Below are 27013 nucleotides of genomic sequence, written 5' to 3'. Positions count from 1 at the left end.
AAAGTAAAGTAATGAAAGGTTTAAAAGACGTGTAGCAAAATTTTAATAATAACTCACCAGGATGACTGACGGGTAGTTCAAACAGTAGCTTTAGTCACCTGAAGTTTGGGCCCAACATGGCCAAGTGTGTTAAGGCGTGCGACTCGTAATCTGAGGGTCGCAGTTTCGCATCCCCGTCGCTCCAAACATGCTCGCCCTTTCAGCCGTGGGGGCATTATAATGTGACGGTCAATCCCACTATTCGTTGGTAAAAGAGTAGCCCAAGAGTTGGTGGTGGGTGGTGATGACTAGTTGCCTTCCCTCTATTCTTACACTACTAAATTAGGGACGGCTAGCACAGATAGCCCTCGAGTAGCTTTGTGCGAAATTCAAAAACAAGCAAACAAACAAACATCTGAAGTTGTCCTTTCCAGTCCTGGTTTCAAGTTACTTAATGTTACTGCCAGTTTCTAGTTTCAAATCGAAGTAGATGAACTGTGATTTTTAAAAGGGAGCCACATTAAAAATGTGTAATGTAAAAATTAAAAAACTTAAATGACATTTTTTTAGTTTTCAGTTAGATATCCTAATGAACAACATTTTAAGTATGACTATAATTTAAGCCATTATTTGACAAATATCCATATGTGTACACGTGCCTACATATAGAATATCGTGTGGTACTTCCAAAGAAATATTCACATGGAAATCTAGTTGGTTGTATGGAGGTAATTATCCTGTGTTTCCATTGGAACATTCATTTGGTCTTTATTAGTTTCTATGGTGGCGATTTAACACAATACTGGTATTGAATTCAGATACACAAACACAGTTTGTTAGTTATTTTGTTGAAGGACATGTTAACATCATAACCTTCATAACAAACACAGTTTGTTAGTTATTTTGTTGAAGGACATGTTAACATCATAACCTTCATAACAAATATTACTCGTGTTCATCTAAAAATAATGCCATCCCCTTTTACTTTTTCAGATTTTAAGCTTTATTTCCAGACGATAACCTTTGATATAAAAAACAAACAACTGTATATATATATATACTTAAAACTATGCCATTTGAGGTATACTCACAAGAAATATTTGGAGAATACAATCACACGATGTTTGAAGACAGACATACCATGCTATGACATTCAAATGTCCTACCTATAATTTTAGACACACTCATGTTTGTTTGTTTGTAGTTAAGCACAAAGCTACACAATGAGCTATCTATGCCTTGCCCAACACAGATATCGAAACCTGGTTTCTAATGGTACAGTTCACAGATGTGCCACTAGGGGTAATCGTAATCAGGTTCAAACACTGACCTTGCTTATAATTTCCAGGTTTGTATCAGTAAGTTTTTAAAATAACAGTTATCTTTTTAACAAAAAAAGGTTTTTATAACAAATTGTCTAAAGTCAGATATATTATTATTTTACTTTGAACTATTAGACTTACCCATAGACATTGTTTAATAACCTTTTGGTGTATCAAATGTAGGTAGATAAAAAAGTACTCAACTTCACTCAGTTTTGTAAATAATGTAAATAACTTAAATTTTAAACTGAATCTTCTACTGTTTATACAAAATCCAGTGCACTAAAAAACTACCGATCCACACCATCACAAAACGTAGATGCTGTGGATTTGTTGTTGTTTTTTTTTAATGACAGAAATAATGTAATACTAACACAAAATTATTGATGATATAAAAATATTCGTCATTTCAACAGATCACATCATCTGTTTTTAATGTTATTAACGTAAAGAAACGAAATAAAACTGGACTAAAATTATTTTTTCTACAAGCTTCACTCTGGAAGGGTCAAATTGAAATGAGACATAACGTAAACTACTGCCACATAGAAACCAGCGATAGTTACAACACGAATAAGCAGTCTCGTTCCTCGTAGGTACCACATGCTTTTGTATCTTAAAACTTATATTTTTTACATTTTTAACCATTGCTGGAAACAAACACATTCACGTGCTTAGCTCTTATGGCTTGGTTTGAATTAAGTGACACTGGGAAGTGTTTCAGGGACATGTTTTAGTACATTAGAGTATAATAAATTTAAGATTAGCCAGAAGACTGAAACTACTTGAAGACTTAAGAAGGCTACGTATGTCTTAGAATGTTAGATGTTTTAACTTGATAAAGATTTCTACCAGTTCACAAAAGTTTTCAATCAAAGAGTAAAAAACTATTTGTCAAATTTGTTGTGTTACTTACATTTGCTTTCATTACTGTTAATAACCTGCCAAAAATATTAGAATAGTTATCATAGTTACATTTTAGATGATAAAAACAAATTCTGACACGAACAGAACAATTATTACAATAAAACAAATTTCAGACAGCTTGGAAGCTTGTGCCATAAGTCAACTCATTTCACAGTGCAGTTTGGATTTACATTTTTGAATATTAAGCTATTTTAATCCAAATTTAGGTTAGCATCACCAAAAAATATATATAATTACAGAAAGCAGTCTCTAGGTTTAGTACAGCACATTGAATGTACAGAGATAAGTACTGGTATAAGTGTTGTGGGCCACAAGAGTATATCAACCCTTTACTTATTAATTTGTTATAAATAAATCTGTTAGAAAAAACTTGATTTCCTGGGTTAAGTATTACCCTGTCAATTGTAAGCAAAGTATCCTGGGGTAAGTATTATTCTGTCAATTGTAAACAGTTTCCTAGGTTAAGTGCAATCCTGTCAATTGTAAACAAAATCTCCCAGGTTAAGTATTATCCTGTAAATTGTAAACAGTTTTCTGGGTGAAGTATTATCCTGTCAATTGTAAACAGTTTTCTGGGTTAAGGATTAACCGGTTAGTTTCAAGTTAAAGCCTTACTTTTCACGAATAACTAGCATAATATTTCAATACATTTGTCTATAATAAAATAATCACTGGACATAATTTTCATTCCAGTCTATGCTAAAAGATTCAGTGGTTTTAATATACAAATATAATTTGACAGTAACACATAATATACTAGTGTAAAAAAGTTCATTCCACAGAAATCACCAGAAAACTGTTTATACAGTTGAAGCAGACCAGCTATTAATATTTATAGCAAGGTGCTCCAGTAGAGATTTAGAGACTGGTTAGACAAGTGTTGTTGTAACCAATCCAGTACGGTCTCAGTGTCTTTTAACTGGCTATGAACATTTCCTGCAGAACAAAGAAAGTAAGTGTTAATAAAACACCTATTTATATCCAAAACAACTTTATTCAACACTCTGAAACATGGTGATATGAACATGAATTATGAATGAAATAAACAAAAATTTCATTTATCTAGATATAGACAGTTTTTAGATATACAAAGCTCACGATATCCAAATTTCATTTGTCTAGATATAGACATTTTTTAGATATACAAAGCTCACAATATCTAAATTTTCTCTTTTTCACAACTAAATGTACAACTTAAACATCTTTATTTTCTATATTTTCTATCAAATTCTTTATTTCTTACAAAAATAAGATAATGCCGGTACTATTGCTTGTTCATAAAGATTTGTTATATATTGATTAAAATAGACACAAAATAAAAAGTTCTACACCCAAAAAAGGAACAGTAGCTGAAACCATAAATTTTCTGGCATTCTAAATACGTGATAAGAGCTTTAATAAATTCGACCAAGCTAATCTGTGAAATTCCTGTGAGAAAACAAACCGCACTGAAAAATGTAATTTGATATTTCATTTCATAGACTAAAACTTTGGTTTTATGTTGGTCAAACATAATATAGTATGAAACATTAAAGATAACTGTTTGAAAGTTCTGAAATAGAGGATGTGATAATTCATTTTCTTGTCTATTGGTTCCATAAACAAACAAGATTTAAGGCTATAATAATTCTGTTTTACCCAAGTAATAAGCATATAATGATTTTAATTTGCATTAAATTCAATACTTTGTGGGGGGGGGTGATAAATTAACAAAAACAGTAAATGTTACAGTTCTCATACTAAGTTTACTGGTATACAGTGATAAAGTTGTTTAAATTTTGTTTGTTTTGGAATTTCGCACAAAGCTACTCGAGGGCTATCTGTGCTATCTGTCCCTAATTTAGCAGTGTAAGACTAGAGGGAAGGCAGCTAGTCATCACCACCCACCGCCAACTGTTGGGCTACTCTTTTACCAACGAATAATGGGATTGACCGTACCATTATAACGCTCCTAAGTCTGAAAGGACGAGCATGTTTGGCGCGACGCGGATGCAAACCCGCGACCCTCAGATTACAAGTCGCACGCCTTAACGCGCTTGGCCATGCCGGGCCAGTTGTTTAAATACATTTTGAGTGTAATTGTAAAATGTTGTGATCTGCACTACGATATACCTGTTTCCCAGTGGTTAACCTGCACTACTTAACATCATACACACAAAAAACTGTAATATTTAGCAACAGAACACCCCTTGCAGAGTGCAGTTTTAGAACACACCACAATTTTAAATTTAGAACACACAAGATAACACTAACTTTAACATACTTGTAAAGAAAATGAGTTTTTTTTCTGACCGAGAGCATGTTACCTCTTGACCTTTGTGATTCATTACCAATGATGATCTGCTAACGTCCAAGTTATTTTGTTTTTTTTGTTGTTAGACATTAAATTTTCTGGATGACTTCTAATCAATAAATTGATTCTACTTCTGGGTTCTGATGAAGATTAGCAGTTGATCCTGTGAGCTTAAACTTGGCAATTATGCTTTGAACACTAGATTTTGGCACATTATGTTGTGTAGCAATACCGGAAAGAGACACAGGAGACTTGTATTTTACAATAATTCGTTTTTTTTTAAATCACTGGACAGTTGTTTCCTGTTTGCCATAATGACCAAGCGGATAATGCCGGAAGTACATTTTTTGCTGGCTAAATTTCAATAATTATGAACCCAGTGTCTAGTTCTGGAATGATATAATGTAGTTTATTTACCAAGCTAAACTTCTCCAGGAATATCAGTTTTTTCTCACGTTCTGAAATGTACAAACACTTTCTGCTCCTCCTATTTTTGGTTATTTGTTTATAAACAGTTTATTTGTCGTTTAATTTACATAAAAATGTATGTAGATGTGTGTTATAATAATATTTATAATATACAATACGTTTATTAGCCTAATTGTGATACTTTTTAAGTTATGAGCAAAAAAACTACTCTGGACGCAGGGGTACGAACACTTTCTGTCGCAACTGTATTAAATCGTCATATTTAGGATCTTCAACAAAATTTCACAATTTGGTCAAAAATGCCGAAAAAATTGCAGCTGCTACAAGTAGTACTAATTGTATTGTTAAAAGTGTTACTAGCTTTGTTAGTTTTTAGTCCCAAGAGCCATGATGTACACCAATGTAATTTCAATGAAAGTTAAGTTCTTCCCAGTTCTTACGATAAATTGCTTTATTGTATCTTACTGTGTACATGGTATTTATTTATTAAAAATTATTATATATTGTTAACACATTAAGCTCTGTTAGTGGCCCGGCATGGCCAAATGTGATAAGGCGTTGGACTCGTAATCGGAGGGTCGCATCCCGGTCGCACCAAACATGCTCACCCTTTAAGCTGTGGGGACGTTATAATATGACGGTAAATCGCACTATTCGTTGGTAAAAGAGTATCCCAAGAGTTGGCGGTGGGTGGTGATGACTAGCTGCCTTCCCTCTAGTCTTACACTGCTAAATTAGGGACGGCTAGCACAGATAACCCTCGAGTAGCTTTGTGGGAAATTCAAAAAACAAACAAGCAAGCTCTGTTAGTATTACTGAATGCTATTAAAAACACAGAGAAATAATTTTATGTCATGTTACGTCGGCACTTAGAACTACCATGTTTACTAATCGCCTAGTTAAAATAAATAATTTAATTGTGTAACATTAAATAACGTTACTACACCTTTTCTTACTCAGAAATAACCATGTAAGGAAGAGTGCATCCTCTGAATGGTATAATCTTATTTGACCGTCACATTATAACGCCCCACAGTTGAAAGGACCAGCATGTTTGGTGCGACTGGGATTAAAACCGCGACCCTCGGATTACGAGTCGAACGCCTTAACACGCTTGGCCATGCCGCGCGAGATATAACTACACATATCTGGAAAGATATACAAAACGCCCTCTGCGGAGGTGTATTGATGAATGTGTGCAGAAAATAAGCCACAAAATCACAGACTAAGGCTTAGTTTTATAATTAGATCTCTTTCAGATAACACATTTCTCAGGTATAGAGTAACAGCCATCCCGTTAGAAACAGGTTGTGTGTGGGTATATATTCATTTACCACTTCTCTCGAACTCTTGAAAGAATTTTGCGCCTACAAAACGGGTTATATATATATAATATATAGATATTCTAGCATGTTATAAATGTTGTTTAAAAATGATAAGTGTATGTGTGTATTCACTTACGGCAGAGTCACCTCGGGTTAAATGGTTGTCCACCGAGGGTAAGGCCCCGCATGGCCAGGTGGTTAAGGTACTCGACTCGTAATCCGAAGGCCGCGGGTTCGAATCCCCGTCACACTAATCATACTTGCCCTTTCAGCCGTGGGGTGTTATAATGTGACGGTCGACCCCACTATTCGGTGGTAAAATAGTAGCCCAAGAGTTTGCAGTGGGTGGTGATAACTAGCTGTCTTACCTGTTGTCTTACATTGAAAAATTAGGGACGGCTAGCGCAGATAGCCCTCGAGTAGCTTTGCGCGAAATTAAAAAAGAAACAGAACCAAACCCGAGGATAATCGAACCCCTGATTTTACCGTTGTAAATCTCAAATACTATCGGTATTCCAACGGGGAGCTCAAAAATAACAAAGCAAAGGAATGAAAGTTTAACTACGTTTATCTATATTTATTTATTGTGTCAAGAGAACACGTATTAACCCTATTTATTAATAAGCGTTCGTCAGTAGGACGGTGGTAAGTTACATACTTCCAACACTAAAATTCGGGATTCGATTCCCTGCGGTAGATACAGCAGATAGTTGCATGTAGCTTTGCTTTAAAATAAACAACAAATAACCAAAAAATGAATTTGTCAAAAACAATGACGTTCAGTTACACTATAAATGTGTAAAATATATGAAAATTATAAATTTAATTTTTATACCTGTATATTTACAATGCAATCGCCCTCTACCTATATATTCCGAAACCATAAGTATATGGAGTGAACACGTGTGGAATGTGAGGAATATATAAACTTTTATTTGATAAATAATGACTTCCAAGATAAGTTTCGAATTATAGAACATTTCTTTTTAATTTAATTTAAGCTAGTTTTAAGGCTCCTAACTTTAAAGTAAAAATATTTAGACTTACAAGCTCTCGCTAGCCGGCGTAAACTTCCTTGTACTACTAGTAATTGAGTTTTGAAGTAAGTAGTAAACTAGTCTAATATTTTCAAACTTAGCTACCCACAAACAAGTTGAACGTCATTTGACATTCAGTATTTCTAGTATTATGTGAACATTTAATGTAATTTGTTTATAAAGTGTACATATAATTATAAGAGGCCGTATATTTTTCATAAATACACGAACACAGACCTACATTGATCCATTGCTTGGTAATCAACTTAAGACTTGTTAGTTATTGCAAGTTTGAACAATTTTATTTTATGGTTATCTGACGTCGTTGAAGTTGTACACTAGTAATAATTATGAATTATCAGCAGAAAATTGAAAATTCATTGAATTTTATGTTTTTTAAAAATGTTACTGTTTCAAAAAATGTTTTGCATTTATTGATTTTATTACACATTACTGTTATAGTATCACAACTTAATGTATAAGTAAAGATATTAAATCCATACTTATCACAAGGTTTACATAATAATAATAAAATTAGTTTTTATAAAGAACAAAAAATAATTTCAGTAATTAATAAAGATATATTAAACGTAATTGTTGTTAAAAAGGTGTGGAATTTTCTTTGTTATAAACAGCACTGGCTTGGTTAAGCCCACGTTTTATATGCTGTATAATCAGTTGTTCAGAAAATATGTTTATATGAATGATGTTCAGTTTTATAACTAGGACTGATTTTACAGATGAATTTTTAATAGTTGGTGAACTTGTAGTGACACTGAACATGGAGAAAACCCCAGACACATCCAGTGATCCCGAGTCCAGTGTGTATTCTGATCTCGAAGATTCTGACACTTCAGGTGATTCCAATAGTTCTAATAAACAGGTAAGTCATTGACTCGTTTTGTCTGTCTGTCTGTCTTAAAGGAGTTGATAACAAGAACTCAACCCAGCCAGATGCCCACATTTCTAATTTTCAAATCATTCTTTCTCTTGTGGGTGAAGCCTTTTTTATGATAAAAATATCATGAACAGTGCTTAAGGTAATTCACAAATGTTTGCTTGTTGTTATACAATGGACTATCTATGATCTGACACTGCACATATTGAAAAAACAATTTTAATGTTATAAGCCCTTCGACTAATTTGGGGCTTCATCAGGATGGTTAGTTTTAGCTGTTATTGAAACACTTCTGTACTTGTGGTATAAAATAAGCCATTGTTTGTAATGTTGTTCATTAAGGTATCACAAGTGTATGTCTGAACAGAAAACTGTATTTAATTAGAACAATTTTATGGTAAAAATTAGACATGGATGTGTTTAAATTAATCAGTGTTAAAATCCATCTGTTTAAAGAAGTGCTTAAGAATTACAACACTGTCTTCAAATTGATGAATTGCATTATATGTGTGTATTATTTGATAAATAAATTATAGTTGAATTTTTAAAAGCACTTGTAATGTTTGATTATGCTTATTGGGGTTTGAACTGACTTTATTTTGTAACATGAGTTATCTAGTTTGATAATTTGAAGCTCAACATGAAAGTACAACAGTGAGTGAACTGTATGAAGTTGTGGATGTTACATTGAACAAAAGAAGTCTAAAATACATCATTCACTTTTCAGAATTTTATATATTACAAAAATAATTGCACAATAGTCCATGTAGTAGCAACCTGGACTCTGAAGAACTGAATATTCATAACTTGGTAAATTTGTTGTATTATGTTATCATAAAGTGCAAACACTTTTTAAATGTTTGTGAATTTTCAAGTTACAGTGTAATTTTTGTTGTCATAATACAGTGTAAATTTTACTCAAACACAACACTATAATTAAACTAATTTTCTGATGATAATTACTTGTTAACTGTTTATGTAAATTATTTACTGTTGATTACTTAAATAAATAAACTTAAATCTGTCCCTACTATAAATAGTAAATAATTTTATGGCGGCCAAGGTTATTAGTGGAAAATATTGACGTGTTCTGTATGAAAATATAATATAATAATATAATATAGTACATGAAGGTATTATGACACATTTTGATTATTTTTTATTATTTATTTGTATTCTACATAAGAGATAGCAGAAAGGTTTCTTACCATTTTCAACTACTGAGATTTATTGATGACACTAGAAGTAAATATACATGTAAAAACGGCTCGTTTGGATTGAGAAAATATTTTACGTAGAGGAGCGAACAACGTTTCGACTTTCTTCGGTCATCGTCAAAGGTCGAAATGTTGTTTGCTCCTCTACGTAAAATATTTTCTCAACCCAAAAGAGCCGTTTTTACATATATTTTTCTCTACAAGTGGGTTTTCTCGACATCACTAACTAGAAGTAAATGTTGGTTCATTTGATGTTTCCATAAGCCACTTCATTGAGTAATTCTAACATAATTTTTTTCACTGACAAGATAAGGCTAAGTTTTGAATACCATTGAGTACAGACTAAAATTAATTTTGTTTGACTTTACTGGAAATTTCTTTTTACCACCAGGAGGAATGAAAGCCAGCATGAGTTCATGGACAAACATCATCACTTTATCTCTCTTTCTTAACATTCATTAATTAAAAAGAAAATCCTCAGTTAGGTCAACAACCAGCTGATAAACATAGCAACAGCCATTTGAACTACAGGTATAAAAACTGTAATAAAGTAACAAATATGTATTAATTATTACTAAAATATTATTTCAATGATTCTTAATGTATCAAGCCCCTACATGCCAAGAACACATGAAGATATAGCAAAAGGTGCTTTAAGACATAATCAGGTTGTATTTGATTGGATCACTAAGCAGATCTGTTTATCACCTGAAGAGAGAATCTTGCTATGGGAATTTTTTTTTTTTTGGGGATACACCGTGAATTATTGTGTACATGTATTTCATAGTTTGTATTTCTTACCAGGAATGTGCAGTTCCAGGTGATGGGAACTTACAAGATCTCCCTGAAGACCAAAGAAATGGAGAAAGCATTTCAAAGGAAAGTTCTAAGGATGAAAAAGTGGAACTAGTTGATGAATATGCTCTAGATTCTTCTGATGAAGAGGTTTGTACCTAATTTGATTTAACAGTTCTTAAAATTAGGATTGTTTCTAAAGAGAGAAAATCTCTCCCCCAGTTCATGTAGGGGGATTTAACTCCCAAAAAGCATGATATCTATTTTGATATAATAAAACTTTAGAATTTATAAAACAATGTATCATAGAAAATAATCTTTTATTTAAAAAATTATTTTAATTGACATGAATAAAAGTATTACATTCAGTATAAGTGTGTAATATTCATGGTGTTGAGTACCATTCTCCTATACAGAATGTGGTAATTTAAACTTATTATACTTGTTTGAACAAATCAGTTTCCATATAATCAACACATTTATGTTTACAAAACATAATTCATATTTCTTCTAGAGAATTATTGAGAACAACAGTTGAAGTAATATATCAATCCATTGTCATGGAGATACAGGGATTTTACTAATATTTTGGAAATGTGGAGCACAAAGTTCACTTCCTTTTATTATTGTGCTTCCATGTAAAGACTTTAATCCTAAATAATGTGGGGCTGGCCAGTAAATTCATAAGTTAAGAATTTTTACGTATGGGTGGCTGGCCTGGACAAACAACAATGTAGGACAAGCATGTTCAGTGCTGATGATCTGACCTCATCTCAACCCTCTGACTGTGAGTCAAGCACCTGCCATGACCTCCTCCCATTAGTCTAGAAGTACAAATTTCAAATGTAGTAATGTTGACCAATGCATCTGTGAACCTTGAGAGCTGCATTTAAAAGTATTTATTGTAATGTCTTTCAAACTTGATAGGGTGGTAAAATACGAGGTCAAATTTACAAGCAAGTAGAAATTATTTCTCATTTTGTTTTTTCAGGATCTACGAAACACTGTAGGTAATATTCCATTGAGGTGGTATGATGAATATCCCCATATAGGTTATGATTTGGATGGGAAAAAGATCTTAAAACCCAGGACCTCTGATGAACTGGATCAGTTCTTGAAAAAAATGGATGATCCAAATTACTGGTGCGTTAATTATTAAATTTCTCTAACGATAAGATAGTATATAAAGTTTTTGTGAGCAAACAGATAGAAGGAAAAGCTTTTAAAAAAGAAAGCATAATTTGTTAACTAATCAGATCCAAAATTTAAAATTTAGTTTTGGAATATTTAAATGTGTAGGTTGTTTTTAAATGTACACATCATGAAGAAATACAAAAATTATGAATTCTTTAAAATAAAATTATTTTATATGTGGAGGTAATGTGACTTTAATGTTTATAAGAATCATTGTTTGTCCTGTTGGTATAGTGTCAGCCAGATACTTTAGAATTCAGTGGTTCTTAACCTGGGGGTCATTTGAAGTTTCTCGGGGGTTCACAGAAGGTTTGGGAATTATTGGGGAAATCACGGAGCAGTTTGTAGTTTTTGTGGCAAGTACATGTAACTGCCCACCAATGAGAAACACGCTGAAGTGCGGCAGTTGAACCCCGTCGAGATGTTTGTTGTGCAACCACCTGTCCAATTTTGAATAAAAATTTTCATATATTACAACGTTTTGAATTGCCTAAATTTTTATAACTATGTAATATTAATACATCGAACTTAAAATTTAAATATCAAAGTTTCCATTGTATTTAGTATATTTTCTCATTATATAATATTATATCAACCCTCACATTGAGTGAATCAGTAGGTTTTGTATGATGTTCAGTAATTCCATGGATTTTACATTTGTTTAGCACATGTAGCATTTCTCAAGGTCATTTATTTGTAACATTTTCAATAAATTAGGATCTTTATATTGTTTTGTTTTATTCTACCTTTATGCAAAGTTCACCATTACAAAAATTATTATAGGGGTCACGGTAATACTGTGGAGAGTCTCAGGGGGTAAGACAATGACAAAGGTTAAGAAACACTGCTTAAGATAGTGAAGTAGTAACCAAAGTGACATTAATGTCTGGGAAGATGGCAAAATGAAACACTAGTGTTAGGCCCAATTCTGTTAATTTCATTGTGTTGAACAATCATCAGGTTTGTTCTGTAGAGAAAGGAGAACTTTGATTGATGTTAAAAACTCCTGCCATACCTGTCAAAATGTTTTGTGGTAAAGAAGGGTTACTTACCAGCCTGCATGGTTACCAAATATGTGGTCAAGAAACGTGGCAACAAGGCAGACTTCATCCTTCAGCTTACAGAGATAAAATTACCTTCTCTGGTGGAAAATATACAGAAAATATCCACCAGTTAAGAATCCTTGTAACATGGGGCTGAGTGTCATGAGTCATGAAGTGTGTTAAAAGGAAGAAGTCATGACAAGACAATCCCCTGGTCTGTATATCTGTCAGAAAACAATCGCCTGGTCTGTATATCTGTCAGAAAACAATCCCCTGGTCTGTACATCTGTCAGAAAACAATCCCCTGGTCTGTACATCTGTCAGAAAACAATTGCCTGGTCTGTACATCTGTCAGAAAACAATCCCCTGGTCTGTACATCTGTCAGAAAACAATCCCCTGGTCTGTACATCTGTCAGAAAACAATCCCCTGGTCTGTACATCTGTCAGAAAACAATCTTCTGGTCTGTACATCTGTCAGAAGACAATACCCTGGTCTGTACATCTGTCAGATATTGCTTCACTAGACATTTACCTCAGGGGTTATATAAAGGGTATCATCTACAGGACAAAATTTGCTTATCTGGACAGGTCACTGATGAATTAGTTTTTGTGATTCTTGATGTACTGGTCAACACAGGTGTAGAGATTTAGTGTGGTTAACATGGACATATAGGTTTACTGTGGTCAACACAGGTGTAGAAGTTCACTGTGGTCAACAGCTATAGAGGTTTATTTATCACGAGTGGCGTGTGTGTGCGATATATCCCACACCCTTCATTTACAACAAACCATGTAAGGTCATGGCTTTTATTTCTTTTTGTTTACATTTGTAATGTGTCGCATAATGTTTTGACATGCTGTATTACAGTAAAATAGCCAAATGATAGAAAGTTGTTTGTGTCCTTTTGCTGTTACCAACTTTTTGTGCAGTTCTGTAGTACTCGAGTTTTAGTTTTTTACTTTAATTGTTTCTCACGTTATACATTGTTTCTTCTAAACATTTTTGATTGATGGGCTTTCTTGATTTTACAGCAATAATAATTATTTTATATATTTGGTGTATGTATGAATGGATGAATAATTATTTTATGTACTTGGTGCATGTATGAATGGATGAATAATAACTTTTATATATTTGATGGATGTATGAATGGATGAATAATAACTGTTTTATATATTTGATGGATGTATGAATGGATGAATAATAACTGTTTTATATATTTGATGGATGTATGAATGGATGAATAATAACTGTTTTATATATTTGATGGATGTATGAATGGATGAATAATAACTGTTTTATATATTTGATGGATGTATGAATGGATGAATAATAACTGTTTTATATATTTGATGCATGTATGAATGGATGAATAATAACTGTTTTATATATTTGATGGATGTATGTATGGGTGAAAAATAATTGTTTTATATATTTGGTGCATGTATGAATGGATGAATAATAATTTTTATATATATTTGGTGCATGTATGAATGGATGAATAATAATTTTACCACCAGCCTATTACTTCACTTTGTTTCTGATAGAATTTGTATTTATGTTTTGTTGCCTACTGTGAATGGCCAGATTCTAAATCTTAAGGTCCATGGTTTACATCCCTTTGCTGTATAATCTCACTTTGTACATTGACACTTGATGTGTGTGTGCTATAAAAGTGACAGTCAAATTGAACCATTGGTTTAGCCCAAGAGTTGGCAGTGAATATTGTAGATTAACTACCTTTTCTCTGGTCTATCAGTTCAAAATTAAGGACAGATAGTACAGATAACCCTTGTTGCAAATTTCCAAAATATAAACTAACATAAAGGAAGGTTTTAATGCATGTGTTGATATCTTTATATTAGGAGAACAGTAAGAGATAATACAACAGGACAAGATGTCATACTCACAGATAATGATCTAGAGTTGATCCAACAAATCCAGAAAAGCCGTTATCCAGATTTGTCTTATGATCCGTACAAGGTCAGGGAGAGATTGACGCTCATATATAACTTTATACTCGAAAATGATTTTAAAAAATTTTGATTTTTTTTGTTTCTCGAATAATAATAACACAAATATTATTACAACAAAATAATAATTTTTGTGGTTTGCTGTATCTCTAGAACTTTACCAGTTTTTTTTCCTTATTAACAAATTAAACTACGAGAGGGTTGTGCTAACTTATACATTTAGTCAAGTTGAGTTTAAAAGTTGTTTTTAAATATAAAAATTCTACAGTTAATTTCAGGATTTTTTATGTAATTTTTTTATCAAGTGATTAGACTTTTTGTTATCTCTCAAATTCTGATAAATTTGAGTGAATGTTATTGTATTACCTCAGTAGTATGGTTGTTTACTAATTTGTTTTTCAGCCATTTGAAGATTTTTTTACATGTGAGAAAATGATTCATCCCGTAACTAATGTACCTGAACATAAGCGAAGTTTTATACCATCGAAAATTGAAAAGGAAAAGGTAAATTGGTATTTCTTTTTGAGATAAATTTAGAGTTCTACAAAGCTGTTAATATCTTTACATCTTAAGATTGGTGTTTACTTTTACGAGTGAGTGGTTGGTCCAGTAGGCCGCACGTGTACAGAAGAAATAATTCTGACTAATACCAAATTTAATTACTGTTTCTTCAAGGAAAGTGATATATTGTTTAGTAAAGAGTACAAGTCTTTTTTACACAAAAAATCGTATGTATTGATATTTCTGGAAAATAGATGCCTGTAAATTGATGAAGTCAGTATGGGTTTGAGTCTCACAATGTGGTATTCCTGTGAAAAGTAAAAAATATTTTTCTTGTTGTATAGTTTACAGATTGTAATAGAAGTTATTAAATTCATATCTGTGGGTTTTTGTATTATCCTAGTATGCTTTATCTGATTTTCTTTCTTCTAACATGAACTGTTTCAACATCAGTAACAGAGGGTAAAATAAATGGTTGATAGTCTGACATCAAATTTACATTACCAAGTTAGAGATCTTGAAAATCCTTGTGTGTGGTAATGTAATTCAGGTAGTTTGAATGAATTCTGATGTTAAAAACATGAAGGTTATTATAGTTGTCAACTGTAACTGTAAGGAAGGCTTATTCCAACACTCTCTATTTGAAGGTAATTTTTATATATGTGTGTGTCAATTTAACCCTTCCAGTTCTCATAGATTATATTTGTACCAACTTATGGTATTATATGATGTTTCTATGTTTCTTTCACCACAAAGTGTGTGTGTGTTTCCATAAACAACTGTTGTAACCCAAAACATTGACTGTTTACAGGCACATTACTTATGCAAATCTCACTACCATTAGTGTGTAGTATATCCAAGAATACAGCGATCATTCTTCATACACTTTGGATAACCTATACATACTTATATCTGTTTCAAGTCTCACTGAAGCATCTCATGTTTGTACTGAAAGACAAAATGATTTGAGTTTTGTTTCTTATTTAACAAACCACAGGTGAATTAGATAAAGTACAATGTTTTGGTCAGTGTGAGAATTATTATGCTGGCTGATACCTATTAAAGAATAAAACACTGATTTTCTTTTTGGTATTTAGGTAGCTAAGATGGTGCATGCTATCAAAATGGGATGGATAAAACCAGTTCCTCCTCGGGATGATTCCCAGAAGTTCTACATGTTGTGGGATAAAGATGACCAGGTATGTTTCTGTTGTGCTTAAATAAACTTGAAAGTAATGTAATACAAGATGAAATTATAAAGTTAGAAGCAAACTACAGATTGACCAGTTTAGGATCATGGGGCTGAGTTTAGTCCTGGTTAGCGAGTTAATCTTTGGAGGCAAAACAAAAGTAAGTCGGAATTTAAATGCAATTTTCTGTTTCCTATAACATCTGAAGAGATACTGGACTAGCATTGTAACATTTCAGATTAATTATATTTAGAATTTATTTATCTTTTTACTGACAGACATCAAAGAGAATTCAACATCACATTCCTGCACCAAAGATGAAACTTCCTGGACATGAAGAGTCATATAATCCACCACCCGAGTATCTCTTCACCAAAGAAGAAGTGAGTAGAACAGTAATGATATCTAATCGTTTATTGTAACATGATATATACTTTCTTTCTACTTCCAAACTATAACTTTTGTGTATTGACACATGTTTAGAGCAATTTCCTTCACAATGTACTATTTCTAACTTCTAATTTGTCATTGCCACCATGTTTATCAGATGAATCTTATATATTGGTTTTGTGTAGAAAAACAAAATACAAGTGTTTTTTGTGCCAAAGGACACAAACCTCCATAAGATGGGGGTCCCTTATTATTGAGATTAAATCATGGTGGTAGAAGTACCTATGCCAGACATGGTGTTTAGTATGCAGGTTCCACAGGGAGCATCTGCTGCATGTGTTTAATCTATTGCTGGAAGGCAATTTTAACCTGTTGACTGCCAAGTATTACAGCTGCTGTGATACAATTCTAACGCTTCTTCATTTTGTTGCCTTTTTCGTGTTGCCATTTTGGATCGAAAATGAAACAATATGTAAGTAGGTTAAATGCATGTATGGTGCTGACATCTAGCGTTGAAGTTAGATATTATTGTGAACGAATTAACTCGTCCGTGGCACTGTGTTACCAATCGGCTTGGAGGAGTTATCTCGTCTACGGCACTAAACAGGTTAAATACTTAAACTCATAAAAATGAGAAAATAAATAACAGTTCATAGAATCAATGATGATCCCTGATAATTTAACGGTGATCAGGAAGTGATGGACAGAATGAGTTGCTGATACATACAGACATCATGTTGCATATTAATGTAATTTTGCACTCATGATAATAATGTAAGATACATTTGTTTTTTTTGGAGTAATATAAAGGTATTTGTAATGTTTGGATTTCAAGAAAAATGTCCTTCAGCTTCAAATCAAACAGATCCAAGAATTTATTTTAAACATTTCTTTAGGTATGTCATTTGATGGTGGCAGGCTGCTGGTTTATCGAACATTTTGATGATTTTGTCATTTGTTGGTTTCCTGTTTATAATAATGCTACTACTAAATTATTTATCCAAGAGTTTTTCATCATGATTTGGATAATGAAGTTTGTTGAAACAACCAGTTAGCTGACACTGTTTGTTAGTAATATTTTAAACTGTATTTCTCAGCCAAGTTTCTGACCATAGATATAGCCATAATGATGGATCCAATTGGCAGACCATAACTTTCCAACCTAATACGGTCTTACCTACTCTGATGACCTTATAGAAAATGGTTTGATAACTTGGAACTCTGTAGATGTTAAAATAAATAAATTTGTCTTTATCACAGAATGTCTGTTTCCCATAGTGGCAACTCTTGTTATCCCACTTGGATTGATGATAAAGATCATGCCACCTCATGGGAACGTATATATCTTTTCATATAGAAAATGATTTAAAATCTGAAAGCTAGATGGTGCTAGTGTGTTCATTTTAAGAATTTAATTTTTCATTGTAAAGAAGACAGTGTATAAAACTTTAAACATTACTGGTGCATTTAATGAGCTGTTTATAATTTTTCAATTATGTTTAGGTTTTACAAACATTAGGATTTCTTTTTATTATTTTTTTTTTTGTAATGAAACAGGAAGAAAAGTGGAGAAATCAAGAACCAGAAGAGAGAAAGCTGAATTTCATTCCTAAGAAGTATTCTTGCCTCAGAATGGTGCCAATGTATGCAGATTTAATCAAAGAACGATTTGAACGGTGTTTAGATCTGTACCTTTGTCCACGTGAGAGAAAGATGAGAGTAAGTAAAAACCTGTTATTACACAATGAAGTTAGTTCAGGTTGCCCTTATCATGATCAAGGATGGCTGTCAACAAATAACCGTTGTGCCCAAATGTGTTATTACACAATGAAGTTAGTTCAGGCTGCCCTTATCATGATCAAGGATGGCTATCAACAAATAACCGTTGTGCAGAGATGTGTTATTACACAATGAAGATGTTCAGGCTGCCCTTATCATGTTCAAGGATGGCTATCAACAAATAACTGTTGTGCAGAAATTCTAAACAGTGATAGTTTATCTGTTCTGAGATTGTGTTGGCTCTGTCGTAGTTCGTTGTGGTTTGGCGGTTATGTGCAGAATCCCCTCTACAGCTTCTGTGTTCACTGCTGAACTGTATGCCATTTCTCTTGCTCTGGATCACAGACAAGCTAAGCAGTACTCAAACTGCACTATTTATACTGAATCGCTTAGTTCTATACTGACCCTGGAATTGCTTAACGTTAGTTCACATCTATATTCAAAACTGACTGGCTCATTTCTCTTTAACATCTACTTCTATCCAATGTTTCTGGATACCAGGTCACTTTGGTATTCGCGGGAACAAGCTTGCCGACACCACAGCTAAATCTATCTGGTACTATCACTACTCTGCCTGTTCCATACGTGGACTATGGTCCTGTATTCAAGGCTCGGCTCCGTTCCAGTTAGTAATCAACTTGGAGTGTGCAACGTGAAAACAAACTTTTCCAAATAAAACCTATTGGACTTTGGCTGTCTTGCTTCCATAAAGATCGGAAGGAGGAAGTTGTTCTAAGTAGAATACACATTGGTCACAGTTTTTTAACTCATTGTTTTCTTTTATCTGAAACTGATGCACCAGTGTGTAGTATGTGTAACATTCAGATCACAATAAGCCACATTTTACTTTCTTGTCATTGTTCCAATTCACAACGACAGCACCATTTAAAACATGTTCTGTCCCAAGGTTTGTCCATAACGTTAGACAGTGTTATTGGTGATAGTGACACTGTGTCCACCTTGGTTATGCTTTTAGAGTTTTAAAGGCCATTAATCTTTTTAATGTCATTTAAGTATTTTAATTTATACATTACACCTTTTTTAATGTGGCTTCCTTTTAAAAATCACAGTTCATCTAGTTTGCTTTGAAATTATAAACTGGCCATAACATTAAATAACTCGAAACCAGGACTGGAAAGGCCAACTTCAGGTGACTGATGCTGCTGTTTGAACTTCCCATTAGTCATCCTGGCAAGTTATTATTAAAATTTTGCTTCAAGTTTTTTAAAACTTTTATTCCTTTACTTTTTGAAAATGGTCATAACATCAAACAACATAGAACCAGAACTGGGAAGGCCAACTTCAGGTGACTGGTGGTGGTTTTTGTACTTACCTGTTAGTGTTCCTGGTGAGTTATGATAATTACCATTATGCTACAGAAAGTCCTTTACGAATTGTATTACTTTGGTTGTTCTCTTAATGTTGTAGACTAGATGTAAACATTGGTTTTATACTGTTTGTGTGTTTTTTAAACTTGGTTTTGTTTTACTTTAATTTACTTTTATTAATTTTACTAAATTTAACTTTTTTACTGGATGTTTGGTGCAGATAGCCTAGCTGCTTTGTGCCATAAAACACCAAACCACCCAACCAACTGTTCTGAGATATAAACAGAGATAGACCTTGTTTTTGATATGTGCTCCTACTATGTATTTTTTATAACAGAAAAATATTAAAAAAACTGTGACTTTGATAGTTGTTAATGAGTGAATGGTAGAGTCATACCTGATAATTTTACTCTCATTTCCAGCATATTATTAAAGAGCAAAAAAGTACAAAGAAACTGGACATAGTTTGTCTTTATTAAAATAAATAATTCTAAGTCTGTTGTACACTTAAAAAGTTTAATTGTTTTAGGTTTTTCAGGCTTAAGGTGATCTTGAAACAGGAATTAGAAAATATAAACATTATACGTGACAACTGAAGTTCATTATTGAATTATGGCTGTAAAGAATGTTTAGTTTTTAGTGTTTCTTTATTACTTCAATAATATTAGTAGATTCCTCTTGGTTTGTAGATTCTTTGAATATTGTTGAGTTACCTGTAAATATCCGACCTCCATTTAATGGTATTAAAAACAAAACTGTAGTTTGAAATTCATGTGGAAGATTCAATAGCAAGAACAGATAAATTTAAAGTAAAAAATTTCATTTTAGGTGAAAGTAAAACCTGAAGAACTGATTCCTAAACTTCCAAAACCAAGGGATCTTCAACCTTTCCCAACTGTGGAGTCCATTGTAAGTTTTAGAAACATTCAGTACTTGGTCAAATATCACTAGGATCACACCAGAATATCTTTTAAAGATTTTTGTTTGTTTATGTTTGAAACTTTTTTTTCAAACACAGTTCTTAGGATTGCATTTATTATGAAATAAATATTTCAACAGAATTCAACAGTCAGTTGTTTAAAACAAATTACATGTTTACTAGTCTGTACTCTCTTTGATTTTAAAGATAACTTGGGCTTGTAGTTTGATTACTGTGCTATACGTTAGCTTCCAGTGGATGGTAGTCTGAGAATACTCAATGCCAGATGTTTTATAATTTTGCTCAAAGTTCTTGTTTACTGAAATCAAGACTTTTTAATAAATTGTCCTGTAAATATTTTTTTAAATAAACCTTGTAGGAAATAGTCCTGTAAACCTTGTAGGAAATGGTTCTGTAAACCTTGTAGGAAATGGTCCTGTAAACCTTGTAGAATTTTCATCTTAAAAAAAATTAGCTATTAATTCTTGAATAATAAATTTTCAAAATCAAAATGTTTGTATAAAATGTAAGAATTCTAGAAATGATTTTCTGTGAAATAATAATTGTGTTTAGAAGAAATCACTAAGCAGGAACAATTCCAGTGAAAATAAATGTAAAAAATATTTCACTCATAGTGTTTCTTTACATCTAGGTGTATCTTGGACATTCAGGTTTTGTAAGAAGTATCACAGTGGAACCTGTTGGACAATTTCTTGCATCAGGTACAACAGTTTGATTTAGAAATAATTGGTTTTGTTATTGATGTTTGTTCACACTGATTGATTTTGTCCCCCTGAGTACAATATTTATTAATTATTCTGACACACATCAAAGTCGTCTATATCTCTATCATAACTTAAATACTCTGTCATGGTGTCCCATGTTGTAGTTCCAGGTATTGTTGTATTGTTTCCTGTCTAATATTTATTCCTCTTGGAGAGACGTAGGTAATGGAGAGAGTTCCATCAAATACTAAATGTTGGTTAGCAGATTTTTATTGAGTAAAATTCCCCATCTTACATTTTTTTCTGTTTGAAACACATCTGAGAAATACTGAGCTAATATTTTTACGGAGCAGTTCCCCACGTGATATTTATATTTCACAGAAAGTTTTAGCAAGTATAGTTTTGCAATGTTACAGCACTGCATTTAATGTATTTTAGGGAGTGATGACATGACTGTCAGGTTCTGGGAAGTCCTAACTGGCCGATGCATGAAAACCATTCACTTCAACGGGAAAGTGAGAAATGTTGCATGGTGTCCAAACACATCCATTTGTTTGATTGCAGTGGTCGTGTAAGTACGGCGAATTATTCTCTAATAGTTTACTTGCTAACTCGCAGTTTTATAACGCTGTATATTTTTATGGTTATTTTTTATTGTTAGAGTCCATGCTATAGGCTGAATGGTTTTTTTCATCTCAGTATGATAGCAGTTTTTTGTTGATTATTTAATATACAGAAACTCACTTGTGTACATGTGTCTCGCAAAGCATTACTTCGTTGGCGTCACGGACAAGTGGAAGGAGTTTCCTATGTGGATGAACTAAATACGTCCAGTCGGCAAAGATGCTTTTCCCATGCAGTGGCTTCTCAGTAAAATATGAAAGGGTTAATAACCTTAAACTATCTGTGAGGGCTTCACAGATGTTTATGTAACAGTTTTAATAGAAATGTGTACAACAAGTTTCTCGGAAAAACTTCAGACATCAGTGTGCCAAACAGACAGATTGTGTTATATGTACATATAGTTAGATATACCAAATTGAGGTAGAAACCTTGTAACACGTGTATGCTACAAATTGTTCACTGTCTCTGGCTTGTTACCTGTTAATCAGACTCCTCTAATATTACAGCACAATTCTTCCTTTTGTTCTTGACAAAGTTATCATTTTCCACTGCAACATTCTAATATGCTTTGTATTATTTGTTTCCAGTAACTTGTATATTAAATTTTTATCTGTTGTAGTATTTGAAGGTTAGGACTGTCAGGAATTTCTTTATTGTTATTAGGGTTGCTCTATATTGGAAATAGATTTTCACTGTTATATTTTTTTAGATCAAACTTATCTAGTTCTAACCAATAAATTCTGCACAAAGTGTCTTTCTTTTGTCAAATTATCTACAATAACCGAAATTGATATCTTCCAACAACTGACCTTCTCAAGTTTTATAGACCTGCATGCATCAAACAAGACTGCAAAGAAACGAGTATTAATGTTTAATCTCAATTATTTTATTAGTTAGAAGCTTAAAACCAGTATATTTTTCAAGGCATGTTTTTCGATAAGTTTCTAAAGATTTACACATGTACTTCTCGGGCTGTGGAGTTTAAAAACCCAATATTTGTTATTAAACTATCCCTGAAATACGTAATAACCCATAAATTTTGTGTTTGGTTGAAATCTTTCTTTTGTGATCGTAGGGAGGAAAATGTTTATATTATTAACCCTGGTCTTGGAGACAAACTGGTTATCAGTAACACAGACAATGTCCTTGAGACACCTCTTGAAGATGTGGAAGGTATGTTTATTAAACAGTTCCATATCTTTTGTAATGAAGAGTTTTTCTCTTAGTATCAAGTGAATAACAGACTTCTGTAATCAAGGGGCTGTTGTATTTCTTTTCTTCTCATTCCATTATGCTCTATTTTCCATAAAAAGAATGACATTATGGAGGCCGAGATGGGCTACAAAAGAAATGTTGTTTTTAACATGTTTTTTTTCCTTCAAATTGATTTTTAGCACAAAAACAACAAATTACCAGCTGGTCTGCTGCAGACGGTGAGAAATGGAAACAAGGCATCAGATGGGTGGTGACTCATCCTTATGGTGTTCATCAAGTCACGTGGCACTGTAAAGGGGATTACTTTGCAACAGTAATGTTGGAAGCGAGAAATCAATCTGTTGTAATCCACCAGCTGTCCAAGCAACATTCTCAGGTCAGTCACTTCTGTTGGGGTAGTTAGCTGCCCATTTCACTAAATGTATTCTTATGGTAGGTCTCGGTTACAGCAGGGTTTTACTCTATGGGACTGCTGTCTTTGGATGTAACTATGAACCAAAAGGTTGATAGATTTATGTGAACAGAACGACATATTCAAATCCGTGGGGACGAGAAAATCCATTTGTAGAGAAAATTATGTGTGTGGAAATGGCTGGTACGGGTAGAGAAAGCACTATGTGGAGAATTTAACAACGTTTTGACCTTCCTGACGATGATCGAAGAAGGTCGAAATGTTATTCACTCTGTGCATAGTGCTTTCTCTACCCATACCAGCTGTTTTTACATATAACATATTCAAATGCTATCTGTTTAGAAGTGCTTTTAATAAACAACTTTGTTAAAATAATTTTTTGATCTCCTTCATGTGTAATTTCTAATTAGTTTTGGTTATTATTAATTTTACATCCAAATCATTTACTTCAAGAATTCATGTTTATCATCTGTTTTTCTGAAATATTTATGTTGATTTGTAGCCAGACATGATATATAGATCATATGGTTATATTTCAGTAATAATATAAATAGGGTGAAGCCAAAATAACTGTTTTCATATTTTTCAGATATTGAGTGAAGGGACCCCAAGTTTCAAATGTACACATTTATTCCATAAGATAGTTCTTTTGTCAGTAATATTTTACACGATCAGTGTATAACTTCGTGACCAAAAGAAAACCGGGGTCATTCAACAAGTGAAAATTAACACTTGCATTTTATAGAACAGTTTTACTTCAAATTAAGAGAAATGAAAAGATCTAAGTATTTCTTGTAATGGCCAGATTTGCACTGATTAAAAGCATGAACTATTGGCTTAGTTATAACATTGGAGTAGCAGCTTCCGATATTAACGATGGTTCTATTGTGTTATCTAGTTGCCGTTTCGACGTTTAAAAGGGAACGTACAGAAGGTTTTGTTCCACCCCCTGCGGCCATATTTCTTCGTGGCTACCCAGCAGTATGTCAGAGTGTACAATCTTCTCAAACAAGAGATCTCCAAGAAACTTCTCACCAACTGTAAATGGGTTTCCAGTATTGCCATTCACCCTAAAGGTAATGTTTCTTTAAATGTAGCTTATAGTTTAATCAACAAATGTTTACATGTTCTTAATTGTTTTCCACCATTTGCCACGAGACAGTTGTCTTTTGAAGTACCTTGTGATTTAGGGTGATGTTAGGTTACACTGCACAACAATTTTTGTGAAAAGTTTTGCTTCCTGAAATGTTTTTGCTGATTGTGACAGGTACCCAGTGGGTATGCACAAATATAGTTTGGTTTTGCTTCATCACGTAGGAACTCTGAGAAATAGAGTTAACTGTTTACTGGCAATAACGTATTTAATTGCGTTTATGTTTCTAATACGCTATTAAGTTCAACATAATTAAAAGTGTTCTGCTCCTGATTTTCGTTTGTATTCAATGTCCAGTGCATCACGTTGCAGTGTCCAACAGTAGTCAGCAAGCATTGACGGATTCCAGTTGCCCTGATATTGTTTTTCCATTGTAGCAATGTCCTGGTGAAACTGAAGATTTCGATGAAACAGTACATGATGGGCAAATTTGGATGCGATTTTTGTGATCAGCAGCCAAAAATCTATAAAGAACACCCAACAGTGTTCAAGAAACAAAACCTTTGTTGTGCAGTGTCACTTATTAACTTGAATTGATTAACGACTAAACTTAATAACTACTTTGTTTCCAGTCTTTCTTAAGCATGCTTTTGTTTGTGTATAACCTAATATAATCCAGTCATGTGTATATTATTGTTGAAAAATTAATATTAAACAAATATCCTGGACAATTACAATCGTATATGTAGAAACAAATTGTATAGCAACTTAGCACATGTATATAGAAAAGGTGTGATAACGTGTCTGGGATTGTATGATCATTAATTTTGATTTATAGATACTAATCATTTGTCTTTCAGGTGATAACATCATTATAGGAAGTTACGACAAGAAGTTGAGTTGGTTTGATTTGGATCTTTCAACAAAACCATATAAAACAGTGAGGTGGGTGGCCATTACAACTATTTATTTAAGCCATTTATAAGCAATATGTTAGTGCTACACTGGCATTGTCGTTCATTCTAAAAATGTACTTTAAAAATTTCATAATTAAACATCCTGGTAGATCCAATATTTTAGTTAGAGGTTCTGGGGTATAATTTCTCAGAAAATTTTAAATTATACGATCTAGTTGATTCAAAGTATTATTTTTAATGCAGTAGAGAGTGATAAACAACTTTAGACCTTCCCTTCTGTAACCTTTTGTTTTAAAACCTTTAAGAGTTCTTTAAAAGTATATTTGACACCTAAAATACATAAAGATGTTTGTTTACACACATCTGCTCCCCTGAATTACCTTTTGTTAAATAGAAAATTATTAAAATAAGTTTATTTGGGAGTTTCTTTTCAATTCAGCTCACATTTGTGACAGATGGAGATAGGTAAGTCGGTTCCTTAACTATTTATAGTTTTATGTAACTTTTGTTTACAGAATCTTACTTCTGTGACTGTAATATTATAAAGTTTGTTTTTTATTACTGATCCCAACACTTTCAGATACCACAAGAAAGCTCTGCGACAGGTAGCCTTCCACAGTCGTTATCCTCTCTTTGCTTCGTCCTCTGATGACGGAACCGTCATTGTTAGTCATGGAATGGTTTACAAGTGAGTTTTCTTCAAGATTATGTTACAAAAAATCATTTAATTGCTTTGTGAAAGGTTTTTGTGTGTGTGTTATAGTGTGCTTGTTTTTAATTTTTGTGTATTTTTAACATTAGTAATATTACATTATTTAATATTAATATCTAATATTACATAATTTAAGTCTGTATTAAGAATGGTTACAATGTTTGCATAAAGGTGAAGTAAAAATGAAAGTTCACTAATTAATTGATTTGTTAACCCTAAATTGTTTTCTTAACCGTAGATTGATTGATTTGCTAACCCTAAAAGAGTGTCTACGTAACAAAAGTCATAATACAATATGATCTATGTTTGAATCAGCTGATTAGTTTACAAATTATGATTCTGAAACATCTGGCACATGGATGTTAAACGGCAGTAATGTGTGCCAGTAGTATTTTCAAATGTTTATTTTTACTTGTGTGACTAGAAAATAGACTGTCAAATTGATAGTACTTTCTTCCTGGTATATCAATCACAAAACATCAATATTGTGGAGGAGTACAACTTGTATAAACCCAACAAGTACAAACACTTATTTTTTTTAAGAATATATCTGAACAAATGGCCTTAAAAAATAATCCCTAATTTACTAAAGTAAGCAGAAATGATTGGGTTAATTAATTGCCAGAAGTCGATCCCAAGATTTGCAGTGGCTCTAACCTAAACAGTTTTGTTTGTTGCATATCAGTTTAAAAGCATTTGCCATGTAATTAATTATTTGTTTACCCACAAGAGGAGTTGAGCACTGAACAAAGAACGGACTAGTCGACTTCTAAT

The 27013-nt window shown here is 32.8% G+C and overlaps 1 protein-coding gene across 8 annotated transcripts in view; it reads left to right on the top strand.

The window, feature by feature from the left end:
* The window catches only part of LOC143258395 (ribosome biogenesis protein bop1), a 39230-nt gene that overhangs the window by 8941 nt on the left and 3276 nt on the right, over positions 1-27013 (top strand). For 2 of the 8 annotated variants that reach the window (XM_076517277.1, XM_076517327.1), the window contains exons 2-17: positions 8068-8195; positions 10232-10372; positions 11214-11365; positions 14327-14444; positions 14837-14938; positions 16033-16134; positions 16404-16508; positions 18073-18234; positions 20451-20531; positions 21194-21263; positions 21705-21837; positions 22966-23063; positions 23285-23481; positions 24416-24593; positions 25471-25555; positions 26108-26215. In XM_076517277.1, the coding sequence (XP_076373392.1) occupies positions 8068-8195; positions 10232-10372; positions 11214-11365; positions 14327-14444; positions 14837-14938; positions 16033-16134; positions 16404-16508; positions 18073-18234; positions 20451-20531; positions 21194-21263; positions 21705-21837; positions 22966-23063; positions 23285-23481; positions 24416-24593; positions 25471-25555; positions 26108-26215 (1960 nt within the window). Of the gene's footprint in view, positions 1-7116; positions 7378-8052; positions 8196-10231; positions 10373-11213; positions 11366-14326; positions 14445-14836; positions 14939-16032; positions 16135-16403; positions 16509-18072; positions 18235-20450; positions 20532-21193; positions 21264-21704; positions 21838-22965; positions 23064-23284; positions 23482-24415; positions 24594-25470; positions 25556-26107; positions 26216-27013 lie in introns of those variants that run through there. The other 6 variants (XM_076517305.1, XM_076517312.1, XM_076517296.1 and 3 more) reach the window with 6 other exon arrangements.

This window comes from Tachypleus tridentatus, chromosome 1 (genome assembly GCF_004210375.1).
Source record: "Tachypleus tridentatus isolate NWPU-2018 chromosome 1, ASM421037v1, whole genome shotgun sequence".
Taxonomy (NCBI): domain Eukaryota; kingdom Metazoa; phylum Arthropoda; class Merostomata; order Xiphosura; family Limulidae; genus Tachypleus; species Tachypleus tridentatus.
Note: the sequence above shows the minus strand (reverse complement) of the source record. Positions and strands in the feature narration are given on the sequence as shown.